Source organism: Catharus ustulatus, chromosome 5 (assembly GCF_009819885.2).
Source record: "Catharus ustulatus isolate bCatUst1 chromosome 5, bCatUst1.pri.v2, whole genome shotgun sequence".
Lineage (NCBI taxonomy): Eukaryota > Metazoa > Chordata > Aves > Passeriformes > Turdidae > Catharus > Catharus ustulatus.
In genome coordinates, this window is record NC_046225.1 from 22,449,277 (window position 1) to 22,473,782 (window position 24,506).

Consider the following 24,506-nt stretch of genomic DNA (forward strand, 5'->3'; position numbering starts at 1 on the left):
TCAGAATAATTAAGGAAAGGACAGGAAACAGCATTTTTTTTCCTGTGATTGTATTAACATTTTCTGCATGATTAAGATAAAAAGACAGCCATCATTTATCATAATGTCTATCAAAAGATTTACAAGTCACTGGAATCATATGATGATATTAGAGAATCAAAAATTCCTCATCGCTCAAATAATCTTTTTTGGACAACCTTACCCATCCTTTTATCCTCAGGAAGAGGATAGAAGGCTCATATACCAGACAACATTTAGTAAGTGAATGGCTGGTTTCCCTTACATAGTTTATTAAGAATGAAAATATAGTCTTTGTTTTAAAACCTTTTCATAGCTGAAAAGACTAGGGTTTTCCTTTGTCACATGATTTTCATTATGTGGTTTTTCTTCTCATTTTTTACTGATTCTTTTAAAACCAAACAACAGTTTTATTTTGACATAAAACACGTAGGATTTCAGCAAAAATAATGATTAAAAAATCATATCCTTCCACTTAACTGCATCATAAGTAAGAGCTTTCTTCTGTTTGTTTTATAAGTTCTATTGTCACAGCAGTGAGAAATGCACAGTGGGAACATCTGATAGATCAAAATTTGAAGGAGTTGGGCAGAGAGTTACTTCTTCTGAAAGAAGTCTCATAAGATAGAGGATTTTTTTTAAAAAATACATAAAACTATGAAAACTTGCTCTTTAGTCAAAGTGCCAAAGCACATCATATAGTTTAACTACAGAAATCTCTAATACCCAAAATTTTGTGATGAGGCTTTCATGCCCCATTACTCAGTCTCTGGTAAATTTCTCAGTGAAAACTAACTGAGCCATTCAAAGAATCAGCTTTTGAATTCCTATTGGTTAGGTTTTCTGAATTATTATTTTCTTTCTCCTTTCTAATATTTACTTCTACACCAGGCTTTCCATGCCTGTTTATAAATGACATAGATATCACGTGAGTAATCTCCTCTGGTTGAAAATGTAATTTATTTTAATTGGAACTGAAAACCTGTTTTGAGGGGTGGCAGGAGGAAACTGTTCCTATTTCCTGCTATAGTTCTCTCAGTATCTAATTACATCCATAAAGAGAAACAATGGGGAGGCTGTGTGTTATTCAGTTTAATGTGGTTAATTACACTATGCCCCCTATGCATGCAAATACACCAGAGCCTCACAGCCGATACAGCACCCACACAATACATTTATCAGCTGTAACAACTGCACTTTGAGACCACATATGATACACCCTCTAGATATGAATACTTATTTACTGGAAAAAGTTTCCAGTTCACAATAAAAAATGTAAAATGCAGCAGAGCATACACCAAATAAAAAATTCTAACCATTAACATCTGTATTTTCCATAAAATTCTTGTCAATATTAATTCAATTGCTGCACCTAGAAACATACTCTTACTACTGAAATACCTTTCTTCACAATTTCCTGTGAATAAAATCTTTTGGGGAAGTCCTTTTTTAATACCCCTATATCACTAACAGTAGTTGAACCAAACACTTCACTTCCAAAAGTTTTAAGAGAATTGTGCCACCTCAGAATGGAATTAAGGCACCAGTCAGATTTTTTGCAAGACAGATTCAGTGTCTAAGTATCCCTGAGGACACCGAATTAATATTTTGAATAGTATCTATCCCTGAGAGAGATTCAGTTGGGATGGTGACACACCAGCTGAACTCATCTTCTTCATTATTACTCTTTTTTCAAAGTCATACTTGCATCAGCAATGGTCTGTGAGTCTAAAGGCAGACAGAGGGTAGGTACTCCAGGAAGGTGGAGATGAAACACCTGCTGGCACCCAGAACAGCCTCTGAACACCCGGCTCTCCTCTGTACACTCTGGTAATGGGGAAGAATCATCAGTCGCATATTGCAGAGCAATAGCTTTTGATGACAGTTTACATGTCAACACTGCCATTCCCACAAAGCGTAAAGGATTTGGTCTTGAGAGAACCGACATCTCAGTGCTCAGACAACGACTCTTGCAAGGCCAGATTTTTCAAGTACAAAATCACCAAGGGAAAAGAACAAAAAGGTAAAAGGAAATGCATATGGCCCTTCTATGAAGAATCCAAGAAATGTTTCAGAGTCTTAGAATGAAACCATCTGAGTTCAGATGAATCACTGGGGTTCTTGGAGCAAAACAGACAATATGGATAATTGATAAAACAGGGACAGACAGTAAGAAGCATAGTCATGAGGGACAGTCGTGATGCTTGAAGAATACGATAGCTTTTGCGAGGAGTTAACCTCCCTCAGAACACAGTTGGAACAGTAGGAGGTCTGCTCAGAAACATCATGTTACAAGGGAAAGCTGAATGTGTGTAAGTTGGAAAGAAGAAGATGGATTAGTTAAGAAAAGAAGTCGCAGAATTTACTCTGATCTACCTTTGAACCTGGCCCTGTTTTGAACAAGGGTACTGATCAACCTAAATTATTCTAAGAAAAGGGCTTAATGTGCGAAGAATAAAACAAAAATAGTATCATCTTCATTGCTGAATGGAACCAATGCTGAAAAAAATTTCAGTCTGGAGAGCAGGTCACTGGTGCCTAGGGAAAGAGTGTGATGAATTAAGTGCCAAAGAACCTGCAAATGTTATGAGAAGATAGATGTCTTTTGGCAGGCTAATGCTTTGATTTTGTTTAAACTAGCTAAAATGAGTAACCTAGCTTTAACAGCACAGTGAATAACTGCTACTGCTATAAAGTTTTAACCTTTCCCCATTCAATTAATGTTAGACCTGAAAAGCTCTCCTCAAAGAAAAAAGCTTCACTGAAAAACAAGGAAAGATGATATTTATATTCAAGATATTCTTAAAGATAAAAGAATATACAGACACCTGGAGGTTTTAGAACACACACACACAAACACACACCCAAGCTTTGTTTATGCACTTGATACACAATTTCCTTCTACCATACAAATTTGCAACAAGCAAAGGCTTCAGATCTTCATCATTTCATTGCTGCCTCAATCCAACAGAAACCCACTATATTCTTCACTGCCTTCCCAAGTAAGATAACCTTAAATTTTTCCCAAATGCTTATTTAGAAAATGAGACTTCAAAGTAAAAGGCTGACTTCCATTAATTGCTCGTACTTATCTGCTCTCCCACAGTTGTGGTCATTTTCCAGCCTGTTCCCCTAGCAACAGCTGGAGACCTGTGTGGTCTGGCCTTATCACTGTGGTTATTCTTCCTCTCTTGCATATTGAAGAATATATGGCATTGATGGCAGGTGCATCAGGAAGCAGCCAGAGACACCAAAAACATGTGCCACCAGATGGCATCTTCAACCAGTTACACTGTAAGATCATGCTTTCAGGAGGAGATCCTGCATTTGATAAGAGCCTTGATAATCTGAAGCCTCAAGCTTCTAGAATAGAAAAAGCAGAAGCACTAGTGAAGACCTAGATTGGCATCAAAGATCTGAAAGTAATTTTTCATTGCTAAAATCATCATTTTACTGAGGATACATTTGTTCCATCAACAAGGATTCTGGGACCCATAGCAGTACTCTGCACCCTGCTTGATGTCTTCTCCCCACACATCTCCTTAATCTCTCTAATTTTACAGTAAAATCTAGGTGCAATGCACTGGATTTTCAAAAAGGGACTACTGATTTACACAGGATTTAATTGCATTTGATACTGGTCCCCTGTTAAGTGGTGGTTTTGGCCATAACTAAGCTCTCCAGATATTTGGAAATTTTAGTTTTTTCTACTATAATGAGAAAGTTTATTTCCCTCAGTAGGTATCTTAATGAAAACAAAACAAACAAAAACCACCCCTAACTCCAAGTAATTCTACAAGAAACAGCAGGCTACAAGGCTGTTCTTAATCTGCTGCTATCAATCATTACACTAACAAATATATCACAAATATAACCACACCCAAATCTATAACAATGCTTGCTTTATTATACTTAGCAACAGAGTCTTACTTCAAAACTTTTACCATGCTCTTCTCCTTTAAGTACAATTTTGGCTATTTCCTGGCATTGCTAATTAACTGCCTTTTAAAGACAAGTATTTTCTTATTTCTTTAGAATCTAAACATGATTTTCTCTTCAAAGGAGTTTCACCTTTTCAAATGAAGGTTTTTAGATTGTTTGGGGAAAAGTATAACCTAGTTTTAGGTATGCAGGCTGATCTCACAAACAGCTCTTAGGTCTTCCTCTCTAAACTCTCAGTTGTGTACCCTGCACTGAGGCTAGTTCTATTTTTCCCTCTTAAAGTCTGATGAGAACCAAAGTAAATGAAGTGGAACAAAGAAGCTACATTAGCTTTCATAATTTATTGCTCTACACAACTCCAACTATTGCCTGTGACAGGAATCAAGCCAAGCAGAAAGCAAATGAAAGTGTTCTGCCACTCTGTCAACAGCTGAAGTCACAGGATTCATTTCTATGGCCACCAGCAATATCCCCAACCCGTGTTGCTACACTAAGCACTCAACCTGTATGTACAGGGGGCACCAAATACAAAGGAGAACACACATGAAAAGTGAACTGAAATGTATTATGTGTTGTTTTCTTCACATTTTTTTTTTAATTACACATTTAAGTGTTCTTTCTTAATACAGGTTGATAAAGAATAAATCTGACACAGTTCACTGAATTTTATCTCCTTGATTTTTCAGAAGAATTTTTAGTTTGGATGAATAAATTTGTGTAATGAACTATCACAAGCCATTCATTTTGACATCTAAATTCAACCTACTCTGATTTAAGCAATATTTTTCTGGTGTTTTCCACTTGTAAAGGTAAATTTTTTTGCAGAATTAAATTTGGAGTGAGAAGAGGCGTAAGAATGACTGTCAAAAATTCAACAGGGCAACTTTCAGAAGTACCATCTGAAAGCATTAATGCTAGTACACTAAATGAGCAAGAAGGATTCTCCACAGCACCTTCCCTTGGGCTGAGCACCATGGCTGCTTTCGACTTACACAAAGGCTCTGAAACTGGAGCTTAGTCATTTGCCCTTGGGTTGCCTGTTCTAAAGATGAAATAGCCAGATCTATGAAAATCTCACAGGAAGGAACAGCACTGACTTAAGCCAAGCAATCCACAAGGTTCACCACAACTGCTAAGCTCAATATGCAGTAAAGAAAGGCTAAGACAAAATAGGACATAGATTCCTCTTGAAAATTCAATTTGTGCTGAATTTTCTTTAGAGGACGAGAAGTAAGATCCTCCTCACCATGAACATTTTATCAGGAAGCAATTAGCACCCCAAGTGGTATCAATACATGAATTTCAACTAGATTTAGATGCCCTAAGCTAAGAAAAGAACGAAGCGGGAGCAAACACAGTCAATGCAGAGAGAACACCAAGGAATAATTTGAAATTCAGTATTTCATGTTTTAATGCCCTAAAAGATGCACATAATGACCCCCACGTCAAAAGAAAATGTGACACACTTGACACACTGCCAATACAAATTGTGTACATTACTGCCAGAATCCTCTGTGACACTTCCCAAGACTTTCTGAAATCAACTGCAGATGGAAAAGATGTTCCTGTTCAGCAAAACTGATCTTCCTAATTGTTACATTTATTTGGAGATCATGGATTTTCGAGGCTTTAAAGAACATTTTAAAATATTATTTAAAAAAACCTAATTGAAATATTGTGAACTATAGCGGCTTTCTTTTTCATTTAAAAGGGCAGTATCTTCACAGAGGATATTATATACAACTGGAAATTATTCTATAAATGTTTTCTCTAGATAAATGCAGAAAACCAAGTAGAGAAAGCCTCTGTCTCAGCTCTGTAGTATTTCTTAGAATAATTAAAATGCTAACACAAAAGTATGTAAAGGCAGGAGGAAGCAGAAGAACCATCCACCCCAGAATAACATCCTTCCGTAAGTATAATTTCCAACTTCTAATGTTCTCTAATTTATGCTCTAAGTGATAACAGGTATGTTTATAGTATCTCTTTAAGAAGGAACCTATTAGTTATCTCCTCTGCACTTGCCAGTGCTTCTCAGCAGGTTTTGGTGAAAGGTTAGACACACAAAAATAGGGCACAGATGAAGGCAAGAAGGTGTTAGCTCCAAATGCACAACCAGACTCTGAACAGAAGCACACCTCTGCAAAGTGATTCCCAAATCAGATGAACACAGTGGTACCTCCAATGGCAACGATGAGCTGACACAAAACGCTGTTTGTCTCTGATTTGCTATGAGCCCACCCCCTCACACTCCTCTGACTCCTTTTCTTGATTTCTACACTGCAGCCACTCTACAGCTGTTGCAGGTACAGTGTGATTAGGACCAAATCAACCCCCCTTTCAGCCTCACACTCATATAAATCATGATTCTATACTTATTTCACATTCAAACAAAATAGGGAACTCTGGTTCATTCACCTGTGACTGGTAATTTTTTTATTTTCCAAGGGGGAAGGCAAACATAAGCTGGAATTTCCCTCTGCCTGCTTATAGTTCTTACTCATTTCAGCAGCTCCTCCATTCAAAATAGATGGACGGGGGAACATGGGTGGCTGTGATTTCAGCAGTGATCCTAAGACTGAATTAAATAAACCGAGGTGAGAATCAAAAGGAGGAGTGACTGGACAAAGCTAAGGGAACAAAAGGCAAGAACAAAGGTTCTCTCTTCTTAATGAGGATGAAACAGTACAAACATCATGGTTATTTTTAAAAAAGAACTCAAGTGCCAAAGGCCCAGTTCTAACTCAAGTTGTGCCACTGACTATAAAATTTCAAAGCAACTAAAAACCCTGCTTTACAAGTTTCAGAAAAATATTTGAGAAGCTATAATAAACAGCACTGCTGTGATGTACTCAGTCTGCTTGGAATAGTCCTAGAAGATATGCTAATATGCTATACTGAGCTGTCAGTATTTACATGATGAACCACCCACATGCTAAATAAAAGATGGCAAGAACAAAGTCCTAAAGGCTTAGGTATTTGTAAGCAGTTGTTTTTGTATTTTTGCTGGTGGTTATTTTTTATAATCAATGCAATTTTTGTGCTGACTTGAAGCCCAAAATAAATTTGATCTTCCATTTCACAGCATCAAATTAAGCTCCATATCTGAAGGGAATCTCACATTTCACAATTTCAGTTTGGCTTATTTGACTACAGTTTTTGCACCAAATAAAGTGAACCATAGATCATTTTTAAGAACAACTGAGGTAGTTGTAAAGAATACTGTCAGTAGTATCCACTGTCTTGGCAATAATGGTGGATTTAAGCAGCTGCTACTAGAAAACATCAGCTCTGCCAAAATGTCAGATGCTAATGGCTGAAGCAGCTCAATTAAGCTACACAACACAATTGCTTTGTTCCACCAGGGATGCAGGCAGGCATATTTCAATATGTGGAACCAACAGAAGCATTTAGTGAAGGAACAGATTAAAAAAATCTGAATACATACAGCTTTACATCTTCACCTTCTTACAAGTACCAGATTTTAAGCCACAAGTGATTGGATGCATTATGCCTTCTCAATAAAGCATGCAAAATAGCTCAAGTAGTGTCAGTTTTAATCAGCAACCCAAATAAAGGATCCAATCAAGTTCACTTTAGCTGTTCAACAGTATGTTTATATAGTAAATTATTTTTAACTTAAGTTTAAATGCAGGTTTTCTGTAGTTTAATGACATTCAACAGTGATAAAAGAATGGAAAATAACTGTTGCAACATCAAACTGTGTTTATGCTAAATTGAGAAAAGAAGATATCTAACACACTTTAAAAAATTATGGCAAACATTTCTCAAAAAAATCTAATTAATTTGAGAAAGCATATCTGCAATATATAGTGAAAGCATGCAAAAACAACTGGACTACCATTTGTTTTCAATACAGAAACAAGAGTGCTTTCCCTTTCCTCCACTTCCCAGTTCCAACCTGTTCTGCTGAAATCTCATCTATGCAAATAAGATCAAGAATGGATATTAAGGAAGAAATAAACCAAAGTGTACTTCAAACATTTACCGCACTCCAGGCAAAGTTAACTTTCCTATGACGAAGGAGAATTAGCTGCAAGCCACTAAATTTTAAGTGAGAATGACACTAATTTGCAGAAACGTGTCCAGGTCTCAGGTGTTACTGGTAACACAGCGACTCAAACTGATACACCCGGAACATTTGCAACTCTCATGCATCTCCAAGATAGAGAAGGAAGTGTTGTACTGTAACCAGCATCCTGTTCTGAGGGCGGACCCCATCACACGCTCACTCCTAGTACCACAAACAAAATTAAAGATGCTTTTTAAAGATAAGTATACTGAATGTCTTATGGCAAAGAAGGGAAGTGTAATTCTTATCCTCAGACATCTAGACTTCAAACCAGCAATTAAGCTTTAAGATTTGTGTGTCTGAAGACACCAGCCATTCAGAAACACTTTACAATTTGATCATGTATGTGATTTTGTTTCATGGCATATATGTAAATATTTTAGTTATACATGTCCTGGGAATTCAATTTCTTCAACAGTGATCACAGCACATAGGGTTTAACCCTAAGTGTGAAACAAAGAAATTTAAACTATAATTACTTTTAATGAACTGTTAATTTCAAACAAACTTTGCTGTGCAAATATGGATAGATCTAACAATATTTGCAGATCTCCAATAAGCAACCTCGCTTATCTTCCATGCAGAAATTTTACCTTAAAGTGCTTCAAAGGTAAAGAAAGAACTGGTTTAGTTTGATTCTCAGACTGGATCAGATCATTCACATGCATGCTACGATTTAATGGAATTTAAAATACTGCTCTATTTTACTATAATGTGGGCATAAATATTTTTATTAATTCATCTTAAGATTGATCACTTTAGCTAGAAATTCTTGCTGTTTATAAAGTTTTAGCTTGCACTGCACTAGCAACCTACTAATATTATTTCATGCTACCAAATGAGAGAAACTGGGCAAAGCAAAAATACATGTGGAACACGAAGAAAAATTCAGGCCCAGGACACCCTACCATTCCATGGAATAATGTACCCAGAGAATATCTGGAAGCCTCAGAGATCATAAAAGCACATGCTGGCAGGAAAGGGCTTTCCCTGTAGTTTTTATGGACCTGTAACACATAAAAGTGTCCAAAGATCACCCAGGTTGTCACAGTTGTTCCCACACAGGCTTGTCCATAAAATACAACCTTTTCCCTCTCATCAGTTTAGAGTTTGAATTGTAAAAACTCTGTGTGTGCACAAAGACACAAACATTAGAAGCAATTCAAGTATTTAAGTTGGATCTCCATAATGCTGTGGCATCAACCAAGCCAGTGGAATTTTTTTACCCAAAGACACTACAATAATAGTGCAAGTGGGTGCATTTCCCCTTAGCATACCCAAGATAATGCTACCAAACCTACCAGATACAAACCCCTTACCTTACATTACATTATGGGATGCACAGGGAATAGCAAGGAAGGCTCTGCAAACAACAGTGGTTTCCTTGTACCTACCACAGCCACAAACACAGAGGCTGCAAAAACCAGGACTAGTAGAGGAAAACAATATGGCCAAGGAGTTCTGCAGAGACTGAGACACTTTCCACACTACAAGAATAAGCTTTTATTCTATCTTCCCAGATGCTCTTCTCTCTTCATCTGCCAAACTGCATGCACCTGGCAGTTCAGAAAGCTTTGCACATGGGTTAGCACAGAGTCAGGACTTCCTCAATGAAGCATGTGAAGGTTTAAAACATAAGTATATTCTGTTTTCACCTATTTTCCATTTTTTCTAAATGAAGGAGTAAGAGATGCTGGGCCCTGTGCCTGCGCACAGCGTGGCTACAGCCACCAAGCCAGAAAACACTGTCATGGACACTGCTGGGAGGGCAGTCACACAGAGTTGAGAACATCTGTACACAGACAGTTGCCTCCATAATATTCACACATTACATTTCAGTACACATACTAAAAAGCAGAGTTTTATGAAGATGTGCATGAGTTAGGTTTTCACATTCTTAGTTTACTGGAGGACACTCTTGTTAGTACTGATGGGTAGAGCGAGCTAAAAGGACTGCACACTGAGCATAAAAAATGAGATATGTGAAATGTGACAAGAAAAACAGCACACATTAATTACTTTAAAAATAGATATCAACAAGGAAAAAAGACTTCTCTCAAAGTATCAATATACATCTTATAACTTTATTCACTTGTGCAGTCATATATGCAAGAGGTATGCTGTTTTCATTCAGTATCTGTAAATCTAACAATATCCTCAAGGAAAATAATCTAAAAGGTACAAGCAAAGATATGCAATGATAGATATTAGATAAATATATACTTTACAGTTCTAGCTCTATCCTGTAGTTATGTAAGTCATTTACAAGGAGGTAAACATTAAAGAATAAAGTCACCCATGCACTGAAGTCAAAGGGACACCTGCTTGGCATGCAGTTAAGAATGGTCAGTACCCAAACAGCATATTTTAGATTTGGAAGTGAGAGCCCATAAAACCATGCAGCCAGTTACCATGCAAAGAAAGGGCAGTGTATGTCACTTGCCCAAAATCACTCTGTATAGTAATGAACCTCTGTAATAAAGGCTACCCACTCAATTATAAATCTGGCATTCCCAAGCGTACTTTGGAGTGCAACTTCAGTAAATATTGCCATCAGAGTGGTTCAGAGAAATACTTCCTTAGCCTTCTGGAAAAAAACCCCCAAACATTAAAAATGAGCCAATTTCTCCATGTGTCATTATACTGTTGCAAACATAATAGAGGACTGGAAATTCTAAGGCTGCCATAAAGACATATTTCCACTGAATACCTGTAGTCTAGTGGTAGATCAACCTCATTAAACACACAAGCTTCAAATGAAGTTTGCATTTCTCCAAGTGAAGAGGTTACAGATGAAGTCAGTCAAGACAACGTTGCCTCAACACCTCCCAGATGCAAGAAGACTCCGGACAGTAGAGCACTTGGAGTCTCTTATTTCAGGCTCTGTTCATAGTCCTATCCAGTGAGCAGCAGCCCAGTGTAACTGCACGAACAGTTCGCAGTGTCTGTAAGCCAGAACTGCAGTGAACTGTACATGCGTGTACGTGTGGAGCAAATGAGAATTTGAGCTGTGCTCAAAAATGGGTTCACCAGGAATACTTCACAAGGCTTATAACCTTGCCAAATTTGAAAATAAAATGCATTAATTCAAATGGCAATCACATTGGTGGTTCCAGCTAAACACGGACACAAAGTTTAATACATAAATGCAAAATAATAGATTATGCATTTTACATTAAGGTTCTTTGCGTGACTTGCACCCAATTATCATTTTCTTGCTGAAATTCAGTCTTTGTATGTACCCACTTCATTGCACATGACTTTACTTACAAATAGAACTCTGATACTTCTGAGGGCAATTTTATCACCTCTTAAATAAAACAAAAGTGAAATTTCAAATTATTGGACAGCTGCACAAAGCTTTAATAAACACTTTTCGTATTCTTTAACATTCATCAAGTATATCACTCTAATAATCCACAATGCTATTACTTCTGCAGTTACACTCTTCTATCTTTCTTCTTTTTGATGATCCCCATCTTATAAACCAATGACAGGAATATATTTCTAAAAGATGAATTCCACTCCCACAAAGAATCCCATATTGGTGGTTTATGACTGTCATTCTTCAACAAGGCTGCTTCTCTTGTATGAAACCTAAAATTTATTTCCTTATCCACTCTATCAGTGGTTTTGTTTGTTCTTCCCGATGTTTGAAAAAAAGCTTTCCTCTACTGCATAGCTATTTCCTGACTGCCTGTATACCTGGCACTTCCACTATATCATCAGTCAATTGATATTCTCTTTATCCAGTCACCTGCTGTCATACTACTCATACGGAGAAAATTGTCAGGCCCACAACAACATGCCTCACAAGCTTTCTCAACCTCCCCTTCACAATTCCAGTTCTTCCTTCTTTTGATGATCACTTTCATAACTACAACTTTCATGTTTGTTCATACAGAAGATTAGCACTTCTCAGCTACCCTGCTAACACACATCAGGAGCCCAGCTTTCCTATGCTGGCTTAAAAGAAACTAGCTACCAGCCACCCTGAAGAACGCTGCAGTATCACAATCACTGCGTGAGAATAATTTCAAAAGCAGGAACAAAGAAAGGTGTAGGCTTAACTGAAAAAAGAATCAAAGACTTGTATTATACCAGTGTTATACAATGGGGTAAACTTCATGAGATTAATCCCCAAAATATAGTACAGAAGAATTCTAACACCTTCAAATGCATTTAAGAAAAAAATTTTAAGAGAACAATTAACAAGAGAGAGAGACAACATTAAACACCGGCTTACAGAGATCAACTGGAACACAACACACCAGAGTTGTCCTCCTACAGTCTACATTTCTCAATGGATTAAAAAAAAAAAGTAAAAATCCCACTAAAAAAAAAAACATAAAAAGGTAGATTTTTCTGTGTGTCTGCCACTCAGTTATGGACAAGGGTACTGAACCTTTACAACTTCTTCCATTTATCCTGAAGTGTCAAGAAAATATCTGCAGAACTTTATTCTCAGGATCTAATCTAAGGATCTTATCTAAGTATCCTTTTATTCATTCTCTTTTCTTTATTCAGCCATGAGCTCCAACATGATTGACATCTTTTCCATCAGAACTGTACAGCAGCATGACAAGCTAATTATTATATAAAAAATGATACACATTACCTCTCCAGGTCAAGCTACAATCCTCTAGTTGGATGTAATTTTTTAAAATTACAAGCTTTAATAAATTGTGTATCATTCTAGTCCAGACACTATATTCGCTTTCAGAGAAAGTTTCCTGAAAATGATGGTTTTATTATTTCTATGTAGTTATTGGTGACTGCTACCAATATTGCTAATAAAACCTGGTAACACTTCCTCTGCAGCAAATGACTATTTCATCTACTTTTATCAGGGGTCTCGAGAAGCACAAGTGACAAAAGGACCTGACTTTTTAAATCAAGTTTTATACTTTGGCTTCATAGTTTAAACTGGCTATAATTAGGTATCTTTTTCCCCCCAGCTAACTTTCTATGCCACACATCAACTAGTTGTCAAAAATGCATTCATATCCAACAGCAGCAATAAAATATGGGAGGAGACACATTAGAGCAAGAAAATGCTTTCATACATTCAGAATGCCAGCAGAAGCAGGAGACAATTAGAGAAGGAAATTCAAAAATAAGGCATTTCCTGGGGATTAATGAGTGGGTGGTAGTATTTGATAGTCAAGGGCAGGATGGGCTCTGCAACTGGCACAATTCATTAATCCTCCAGGCAACACAAACTGCTAATTTTTTTCTCCACTTCTTATTTTCCTTAGCATCTAATTAAAATTTCCACTATATCTGACACTATCATTCCCTCACAGAATCACAGAATGGTTGAAGGGGGTTGGAAGAGACCTTAAATATCTCATTCCAACCCCTCTATCATGGACAGGGCAAGTCCCACTGAACCATGTTGCTCAGAGCCCCATCCAGCCTGGCCTTGAACACTTCCAGGGATGGAGCATCCACAGCTTCTCTGGGCAACCTGTGCCTCACTACCCTTATAGTAAAGAATATCTCATCTAAACCCACCATCTATCAGTTTGAAGACATTCCCCCTTGCCTTGTCACTACATGCTTTGGTAAGAATTCCCTCCTTCACTTTCCTGCAGGCCCCCTTCAGGTACTGGAAGGTGCTGTATGATCTCACCCAGGCCTTTTCTTCTCCAGGCTAAATAGCCTCAGATCTCTCAGCCTGTCTGCAGAGAAGTGCTCCAGGCACCCTGAGCATCTTCATGGACCTCCTCCAGATTTGCTCTAACAGATTCATGGGCTCCTTATGTCAGGAGCCCCAGATCTAGATGCAGCAGTTCAGGTGGGGTCTCCTCACCACTACAGAGGGGCAGAATCCCTTCCCTTGCTCTGCTGCCCATGCTGTTTTTGATGCAGCACTGGACACAGTTGGCTTTCTGGGTTGCCAAGTGCAAATTGCTGAGGCACATTGAACTTCTCATCCACCAACATTCCCAAGTCCTTCTCTTCACCTCTGCTCTCAGTCCATTTTCTGCCCAGCCTTTATTTGTGCTTGGGATTGCCCCAAGCCATGCACAGGTCCTTACACTTGGCCTTGTTGAACTTCATGATATTCAGAGCCCAATGTTATCTGTATGTCTGAACAGTCTTACTATGATAAATAACATCTATAAAATTACGGAATTAATACTTGGTGAAAAAGGCCAGTTAACTTTTCAAGTTTCAGAAAGTAGTTCTAATTTTCTCCTAAAGACTAAAAATGTTTTCTGCCTTAGAAACATAAAGGGCTCAGCAGAGGTAATCCTTTCCTTTAAACTACAAGCTGCTTGATGACCTCCATTATCCAGTGGTAGCAGTCAAAGAGCAAATCAAGTATTGGAGAGAACAACTGATTTTCAAGCTGCCTTTCAGTGCCTTAGGAAGCCACATACACTAATGCATCACGAAACATGTCCCAGCCAGCAGCCATTCCTCTCCATCACCATAAACTCCACACTAACCTGTGACAGGTGCATCTATGTCCAGCAAATTTTTTTCCTGGCGGAGAATCGAAGCTCCTTCTGTTATTATTCTCAAAGCGACACTCTCTTCCAGTCTCCCTTCTTTCATAAGATGTGCCTTTAAGATATCCACACGAGGTTTTCCATCATTATCAAACACTTCCTTAGCTGTGAGACGGTGGCTTGGAGGAAATGGGACAGCTAGATGGGAAAAAACAAAAAAATACATGGTCACTGTTTTTAGAAAAGCTTCTATTACTGACACATTTCAAAACACATCTCTGCTGCAAAACAATGTTACCAAAGATTTTCTACTGCCTCTTACAATTTGTGGTTTAAATTGTATGCAGATTCCCAAAGATACCATTAAAGCACATGTATTCAGCAAGATATATTATTCACACATGCAAGAAGTAATTCATGTTCATAAAAAACCTGAGAGGAGTATTCAGGCCATAATTACACGTAGATATATTCAAGCAAATCCCCCAAAAGACAAGGGAATATCAGGGAAAGGAGGGAACAGAGTTTAAACTGCTCTGGTAGAACTAGAGAACATTAATATCCCTTCTATTAACAGCATAAAATGGACAAAGAAGTGCTACATTTAATATCTGTGCATGGACATGCATAGATACACTCAAATTAAAATTCTAAATCCAAGACCTCTCTCTAATGACTTTGGGTAGAGGGAATGTAAGATGTTTTCCCTGTATTAGTTTGCTACACAAGATACATCTGAAACCCACCAGTGCTGAATAGACCATTCCAGCACAGACAGGGCAGAGGACGTATCAGACTGAAGTTGGAAATAAATGGATAAATACGAAGGTTGTCCTGGCAACATGGCAGCAACCAGTAAGTTGCACACTGTCCTCATATAAGGTCAGAGGCATCAACTTATATGTTCCTGCTCTCCTGGAGCCAGTTGGAGCAAGAAGGCTCGGAGGTGATGCTGTCAGCTGCCAGGATGAGGCTGGAACATTATCCCAGCTTAACCCCCTTTCCCTCGCAGTTCAGTCACAGTGGTACCAGGCATCGCCTGCCTCACCAGTCAAAGGGTATTTTTCCTGATCCCTGCCACAGCTGCAAGAGGGTCAGGTTGTTCCAGAGCTCCAAGCAGGGACAGGAGGTGGCTGCAGGGCTGGTTTCAGCTGGTCACATGTGCAGTGCAATCCTGTCCCTGCCAAAGGGTCTCATCCTCTGTGGAATGTCTTACCAGCAGCTTTGCCCCATCACACGACATGAAACCCTAACAGAGCGGATCAATACAACTATTAGCTTCAGTTTTCTCCTAATATCATCATCAGCAGACTTCAAAAACCCATAACTCACGTTCACTATGTAAAGTTCAAACCAAACACTCTTCTCTTACACTACCAGAAGTAACAGAGCAGAAAACAAAAAATTTCACTTTCTGCAGTTATTTTCCACTGATATTTTTAAAACAAACAGCTTCAGAAAATGCCTTTCTCCCTACCTCAATTTTTTTTTCCTTTTTGCTGCTCCAGCAGTCCATTCACTGAATTAATATGGTGGGATGTGGGTGTCTGAAATACACTGAAGCCTGACTGCTCTCAGACTTACACATGGGGCAAAAAGGGGAGAAGGTGAAAATTCAAGAAATAAATTATCTATTATGCAACACAGAAAAAGAACAATCTTTTCTAAAAAATGGAAGTTAAACTTCTGCTCAGCAGTTCTCCAAGCCTCCTTCCTCTTTTTACAAAAACAAAACTCTGGAAGACTACCTAGTCCTAACAATCCTGCATTTCCAGCATGAAGAAAGGAGGAAGGGGAAGGTCTACAATCACTTCTTCTGGAAGAAGCACATACCATTAGCTTGCATTCCTTCGCAAGAAAATGGCGACTATTCTCCCCGCAAAGGCATGATAATGCACAAACCTATGCAGTGCACCACTACTTTGTGGTAACTACCATATATGCTTGTGTGCTGAAAGGAGATTTTTACACTTATAAAGACAGAGTAAAACACAGATACAATGATAATAAGAAACAAAAGCTATGACATAAAACCTACTGGTACAGAAAAAAATTACATATGCTCCAGCACTGTAAGAGTTCTGCAGACACAGTTCTAACAAAGATGTACCCATACCTAACTAAAGAAAAAAAGATGATCCAATAGATGATTCATGATTACAGTAATTTCATGAATACAAGCCGCACCGTTTTGACTAAAATTTTGCTCCAACACCAGAAATGCGGCTTACAGTCAGGAGTGGCTAATATGTGAATAATTTTCTGACATTTACAACCCCGGAAGTGCCAGCCAGGGTGCCAAGCTGAGCACCTGCCAGTAAAACCCAGGATTTTGCGACTGTTACAAATTGGTTACTGTGTTGCGTGGCGGGTGAGGCCAGCTCAGCGCCGGCAGCGCAGGGTGGGGAGGGAGGCAGGGGAGCTCCCTCCTTCAGGCGGGGGGCTCTGTGCTGACATCCCCACGGCTCGAGGAGGAGGCGGGGGCTCCATGCTGCCATCCCCGCGGCCCGTGGGGTAAGCAGGGGGCTCCTGCCCCCGCCGCCGAGGCGGGAGCAGGGGTGCTCCTTCCCCTCCTGCCTTCGCCGCTGCGGGAGCGGGGGGGCTCCGTCCCTGCCCGCCACCGCGGATGCCGGTGGGCTCCTTCCCGGCCTGCCACCACGGGCCGGGGTGAGCGAGCTTAGTGGCAGCGGTGGCCGGCCCCGAGCAGCCCCGCCGAGCGGCCCCACAGAGCTGGGCCACCTGGCCCTGTCAGCAGCCCCGAGCGGGCCGAGCCTGCACAGCCTGAGCCGAGCCAGTAAACCCTGCCATGTCGCGGTTCTGTTACTATTTGGCAACTTTGTTGCACGCGGGTCCTCGCTGCGAACGACAGAGCGGCTTATACTCAGGTGCGGCTTATTTATGGACAAAGAACGAAATGTTTGCCAACACCCAGAGTTGCAGCTTATAGTCTGTGCGGCTTGTAACCGTGAAATTACTGTAATTAGCAAAAACAAGAGTGACTGAATAGGCCGCAAATCTTCCATTATGAGAATATTAACTTTGAATGTACACAGAGCTTCCACAGAAGAACGACGTAAGAAATTCATGTAGAAGTCAGTCAAACATCATTTTTACTAATAACACCTGGAAATGCCTGTATCAACCAAATCCTTTTATAAAGACAACAAACACTTAACTTCCATTGTTTTATAGAGAGCAGTGTTACCATCTGAATACACAGGTGTTCATCTCTTTCTCCATTCCTTTTTTTCTTTTTCTGCATTTTTAAATCTATGGTATTATCATATATAAGTAAATAACAACAAATGCAAGAAACTTCACTCTCAATAGAAATAAACCCGAGAATCTCATCAGACACCAACTGTGCACACAGAATACACAATGAGGAAGAGCATGAAACCGGGAGAGGAGGCCACCAGGGAAAGGCAAGAAGAGGAAGGAATGGGGGTCTGAATTGCCAGCATTGAGTTCCTCACCATGGCACAGGCTCAGGGAATGTTTGTGTAAAAACAGGCAGGAATGTGTATTAAGCAAAGGCCATAACAAGCAGAAAGGCAATAAAACATGCATCTACATATAAGCCATGTTTTTAGAAGTTTAGTGGCAAATCTCACAACAAGACCACCATACAAGACCCATGCATGCCTAATCATACTCTGTTAAACTTAAAACCTGGACTGGTGTCCACCTCATTTACATTTTCTTTATATTGGCATACAAAACAGCTATTCATCAAGTAAAATACTACCCTGGTGATTTGGTCATAAAACATGGACTACAGCCAAATGCAAAGAAACAAAGTTTTAAACCCTTGACCTCTGTCTGTCAGTAACATTCTCCTGAGACCCGAAAACACAAGAAAATACTCTTTAACCACTTACTAGTGGGGATTTTTCTACTTGTGCTTTCAGGTCTCTTGAGCATGTTCCAGCAAATGGGGGAAAAGATCAACCTGTTCTTTACTGTTCCTGCAGGCTCCTGCAAAACCCATCTCATCATTAACACAGCCACTGCAAAGGTCAGACATCATTACTGTTTCTCTCAAATATTAAGCAGCCGCTCTGGAACAAATAAATAAACCATAAAGATCTCTGCTTAATTAGAGTGGACCATGTGTGCACGCATAAATAAAATACAAGCATGTGGCAAAGCAAGCATTATTTTGTTTATATATTATTAATTTTAAAATGAAGCTGTTAAATTAATACTCTTAGAGGAGGCTATCCATAAGAAAAACTCTTTAATCAATATTCAAGTTCCCAAATTATCTCCTCCTGTAATGCTTGTCCTATAATTTTATATAACTTATGCTGTATGTCTGTACATAACTATGTTTACAGCACACCATACTTTTATGACAAATAAATGTTTGCCATTCTACTTTTAAGGAAAACCCACCAATAACTGCTAACATCTCAATAACCCAATGTACAGCATTTGTCTAGCAACAATTTGCAATTCTGCATTTTGAGAAACATTTGCATTACAGCAATGCCTAGAGCACAAGTTATTAAACACTTTGATACTTATGCCACAGGTGCAAAAAAAATTAAAAGGTCACTCTGCAGGTTTGGGTTTTTTACATCTACTTCTTCATAACCTTCAGACTCAGTATGCACACAGGTTTCCTAAAACTATGATAAAAATAATCCCAGAAACTCCAACAAAACTGTATTTTTTAAAGACAGAAACATTTTTAATAGTTAACTAAAAGGTTTTGCAGTCTGACTTTGAAAATCTACACCCATTTTATAATCTGTCTGAATATATAGCATAATCTTGAGCATTCCTGCTGACCGAAAACACCCATAATGGAGTTTTTACTATTTAATCACAGTTCTGCATTTCTGCACCATACCAGGTCTGACAAAATATATGCAGCAGCACCATGAAGCAGCCAAAGATCAACTTTTCAGCCTAAAGACACTAGTTTAACATTACCTAATTACTGTACAGTTGCCTATGAGCTTCCGGCTTACTTGGTTTCTATGACTCTTAGGGGAAGGAACGATGAATTTTTTTTTCAAGAACTCTACTTAATTCGGGTGACAGACTGAAACAAGAAGATTATTCATCGCCATCCACAGCTGCTAAAGGGGAACAGAGTGAAAACCCCAGGCAGTGCAGGGCTCACCAAAGCATTGAAAAAAGGAAAGGACACTGCCAAAGATGTTCAGTCATGCAAGACATGGAGTTCTCATGTGGCAAACATCCCCCCTCGACACATTTCCACAGGGACCACATGGATAATGCTTTCATCTCCTTACACAAGTTTTCTGGAGACAGAGTCAATCATTCAAACACACTGAATCACTGCAATCTCTTTTTTACCCCTCACATCACTTCCTTAGCAGGTATTTTTTAGGAGTACCATAAAAAAAGGTGAGTTACTCAGAAGACAAAATGTATTTTCAATATAAAATTTTGTACTACAACATTCATAACATGTGCAAGTTCTTATTAGCTTTTTGTGTACTTGGCAGGAAAATATGTCTACACCTGATAAAAAAAACCCCAACTATTTATATGACAGCCAAAGAGCCAAACAAAAATCATCTCAGGGGAGCTAGAAGCGGAACACATGTTCTGATGTTTTCCAACAAAAACTATCGGGTTTCATTTTACATTAGCTACTGTCATTAGAGTAGGCACTGGAATTGGCAATCTCTTTATAAAAGATCAAGCTTTCACCTGCTATTTTAAGACATGACGTATTTGTGGACTGTTTTTACTAAATCTGTTCACCAGATGGTAAAAGTGTTGGAAATTAAAATCTGGAAAATAAATCTACAGTACAAAATAAGAAGCAGCTATGAGGATTCCTACAGAAATTTAGCATGAATTATTCTTCATTGCCAACAAGTTCTTGCAGTGTAATCAGAAGTGCTCAAAACCATATTTGCTAAAAGGCATAATTAAATTAACATCACTTGTGAGCAAGGTACTTTGCTTCACAAAAAGCTGAGGTTTTCACTGGGCAAGCCAGTCAATACTGCAAAAAGAAAGAGTCCATCAAAAAGAATATTGCATGAAGACACCTTTGAGTAACAGCACCTGTATATGAACCAAATTGGGAGCAAACAAGAGAGTCATACCTCAACAAAACCCAGATATTCCAAATTTAGAGAGAAAAGAGAAAGGAGTTCCTGTCAGAGATATGTCGGTTGACAACACAGAAAACAGGCCACTTGACATGAGGCAGTAACACCTGTGGCCTAGAAAAAACAGAAGGTACTACAGGTTGGAAAGGAAAACTGCTTCTCGCAAGACTGAGATGAGCCATGCTAGCATTATTTTATGATGTACAAAAGCTCAAACTATAAAAATTTTAAAAAGTAACAAAAGATGCTTCATCAAATATCTCGGTTCCAATTACTATTTTTAATATTTTTTGACACTTCAGTCATAACTGGGGAACATAACAGCAAAGACAGAATTGTGTCAGAGAAGCATGCCTAACTTTGGACAGAAGCTATGATAGGATGGTGTTTGTAAAAGGAAGGGCTGTGTCAACCAGGTTTTGATCCCACCATATTGCCATGTTGTTTCCAGGCACAAGGCTGAGGCCTTGTAATCAGTAGGTTTCACTCCCCCTTCACCCCTCCAGTGAAATGTCCCACTCTAAGACAACCATTCCAGCACACTACAAGTAGTCCTCATGCAGCATAACTCCATGACTCCTCAGGAAGCAAAATGCCTTTACAGGATTTGAGCCTCAAACTTAAAAGGGAAAGATGAAGTCCCACTCCTGTGCACCTTGGTACTTCACAGGAGAGGGCTGCCTCCAACCAGCTGTGGAGCTGGGACTTATTGCACATTGCACCACAAGCTATGTCAGCACATCTCAACCATACAGTTAAGTTTTTGACAGGATGATCTCCTCTCAACTGCCTCTGCCATTTTAATAAACATACAGGGATCTTGTTGCAAACACATGAGTAGCACAGTAGAGTGGAAGGACAATAAAAGTCACCATTAAGTTGGAACCACAGAAGAGGGACGAAATCCCATCATTTCTGTCTAATTACCAAGCTGAAGTATGATGGGTTGTGCCTGGCTGGATGCCAGGTGCCTATTCTTATGGGGTGAAAGGCTACAGTACTACCACTTCCCACCACTTCAGGGATTGCTATGGCCTTTTCATGGCCTTACTGGCCTCCTCCAGAATACACAGTACCTAACAATACGAAAAGTACATAGCATCACTTTTCTTCAACTCTTTGAAAGAGCGCAACCAATCTCCTCATATACTCAGGCCAAATTAAACTTGGAAAGAATCAGCACAAGTAGCTATGTCACCTTCAGTCACTTTAAAAAAATGCATTCTAAACAACAGCCACTACTTTAAGATTTGATTTTCTTTATATCCACCACAGGAAGCTTTAAAATCCTAAAGAAGTCTTTACAGAAAGGTTCTTCCGAGAGGTTAGAGCAGTGGCCCATTAGTCTTACTCTGGGCTCAAATGAAGAATAGTTATAAAACCACCAAGGCCTGGATAAACACACAAGATTCCCTTGGTGGTTTGATCCTTGACTGGTGTATTGATTGACATGTACCCATCTCAACCACTCTGAACAATTTTGCAATAAATTGTAGCATTGACATCAGCAACACAGATGAAGGTAAATTTCTGCAACAAGCCAAATCTAACTCTAATTTTCAATCATTATCAAGCAATTAACAATAAAAATGGCCGTCAGTTTTTCAGAAAAGTCAGAGAAAAAAATGGCATCAGAACTTTTTCAGAATGTTTACAGGCAACAAACACAGCAGAGAGCATAGGAACCCTGAGAAACAAGGAGGAGGTACAGGCTGGAAAGGGGAAGAGAAGGAGGTACACTTTTAAAAAAACTGCAAGAAAGAAAAGCCTCCTAATTCAAAGAAATGGGCCTGTATGAAATATAAAATTGTAGTGTACACGGTTATTTGCTGGCAGCATTCCCAGAGTATCTTTTGGCCAACTACTGGAATAAACAAACAAATCCTATCAGTCTTAAAGAGCACAAAACAACACACATCCCTATAAAATATCACAAAAGAGTATTCTTTCCTTGTACTTGAAATCATATGCAAGTATCTTTGACATTTACGATCCACTCCTGTCTACAGTTCCAAGGATAAAAAAATCAACTACAATATATAAGTAGAGAGGAAAAATTCAGTTCAATAGGAAACATTACCAGTTAGGACCAACACACAGAGTAAAAACTGGAAAATGTGATCATAGCTTCCTGGCCTCATCAGAAAAGTTTGTTTTTCTACTTTGTTACACCCAATTTTTTCCATAGGCCTCGAACTGAATACTGGTGAGCTTTGTTTTTATTAGTTTTTGGAACAGAGAACAATAATTACCCAGAGTTTAAATTCCTCTATGGGAACAATTCATTTGGAGAAAACAGTCAGGGGAAAAAGAACCCTGTAACAATGGAAAATACCAAAGGTCTTCCAAGACTTAGATAAGGAATCAGACACGGTCTTCCATCCCCCAAAATACCTGAGTGATGGATAATTTCTTCTCTATGGTAAATCTTCACTATTGTTCCTAATTGCAGGCAATTAGGAAGTGATTGCACTTGAAATTATTTCAATCTACAGGGAAAAAAACCCAAACAATCAATTCTAGGACCTGGAAAACCTTCAGGAATCCAAATTTATGGCACCATTTTCTTCCAATTTTTTGGTTCAACTTTAGTCAGTAGACACTACCAAAATTCAGTCTCTTATATGGCAAAGGTAGCTAAAAGAGGGACAACAAATAATTCCTTGCCTACAAACTGAATTCTGTCTCCAACCTTCTGAGCATAATGGAGTACCTTCACCAAACTTGATCAAAAATCATCTTAGCTTTGAGGACTAACTCAAAGTTTCTAGTGACATGCAAAAAGACAGGAAAGCAAATAACATCTCCTTTCCAAAGGTGTTCTATCAGGCAAGATTTAAATACAACCAAGATTTAGCTTCCAAAAATTGACCACTGTACACAGTCTGTCACTTCTCAGACAAATTTGTTAAAACAAGTCACAGACTCTTAGAATGGTTTGGGCAGGAAAGGACCTTAAATAGCATCAGGTTCCAACCCCTCTGCCATGGGCAGGGATACCTTCCACTAGACCAGGCTATTCAAAGCCCCATCCAGCCTGGCCCTGAACTTGCAAAATGAGAGATGAGTTAAGGGCAAGTTAAGCAGCTTTTATTTGGAGATACTCTGTTTCCTAACACTCCTTAAATGCCACATTACATAAATTGCTCTGCTTAAATGTCAGCCTGCAGAGGTTGATTCTGAAGCAAGAAACACCAGCACATCTCTTGCCACTACAAGAAAGTTCACTGGGCAGAGGAAATTAAAATTCCTACTAGCATTACTAAGTACAGTAAATTCACGAATACAAGCCGCACGGAGTATAAGCCGCAGATCCGGTGTGTTGGCAACATTGATATCTTTGTCAATAAATAAGCCGCACCCGGAATAATAGCCGCACTTTAGTTCGCTGCGAACTTTCACAAAGTCGTCATTTAGTAACACAATCGCGGGATCGCTGGGGCTTACTGGCTTACTGCCGACCTCGGAAACATTGTTTCCAAGTGAAAAAAGACACACCCTTTATTTACAAGCCGAAAAAGACAGGAACAATAGTGTGGTCATTTTGCGAGCATACCCAATGGATCCGCGTTGCCTTTAAACAGCCGCTCAGCCACGCAGGCAGGCAGCTGAGCTCCGAGCGGAGCCACATCTCCGTGCTGGCACAGGAGCGGCCGCTCTGGCCCTCGCAGCCCCGCGGGGCGAGTGGCCGTTTTAGCCCTCGCAGCCCCGCGGGGCGAGCGGCCGCTCTGGCCCTCGCAGCCCCGTGGCCAAGCGGTCACTGTAGCCCTCGCGGCCCCGCGGGGCGAGTGGCCGTTGTAGCCCTCGCAGCCCCGCGGGGGTGAGCGGCCGTTGTAGCCCTCGCGGCCTGCGGGGCGAGCGGCCGTTGTAGCCCTCGCAGCCCGCGGGGCG

General features: G+C 39.5%; 1 protein-coding gene across 2 annotated transcripts in view; it reads right to left on the reverse strand.

Moving 5' to 3' along the window:
- PPP3CA (protein phosphatase 3 catalytic subunit alpha) overlaps positions 1–24,506 on the reverse strand; it is a 186,194-nt gene that overhangs the window by 91,395 nt on the left and 70,293 nt on the right. For both annotated transcript variants that reach the window (XM_033059998.1, XM_033059997.1), the window contains exon 2: positions 14,512–14,712. In XM_033059998.1, coding sequence (XP_032915889.1) covers positions 14,512–14,712 — 201 coding nt within the window. The remainder of the gene's footprint in view (positions 1–14,511; positions 14,713–24,506) is intronic.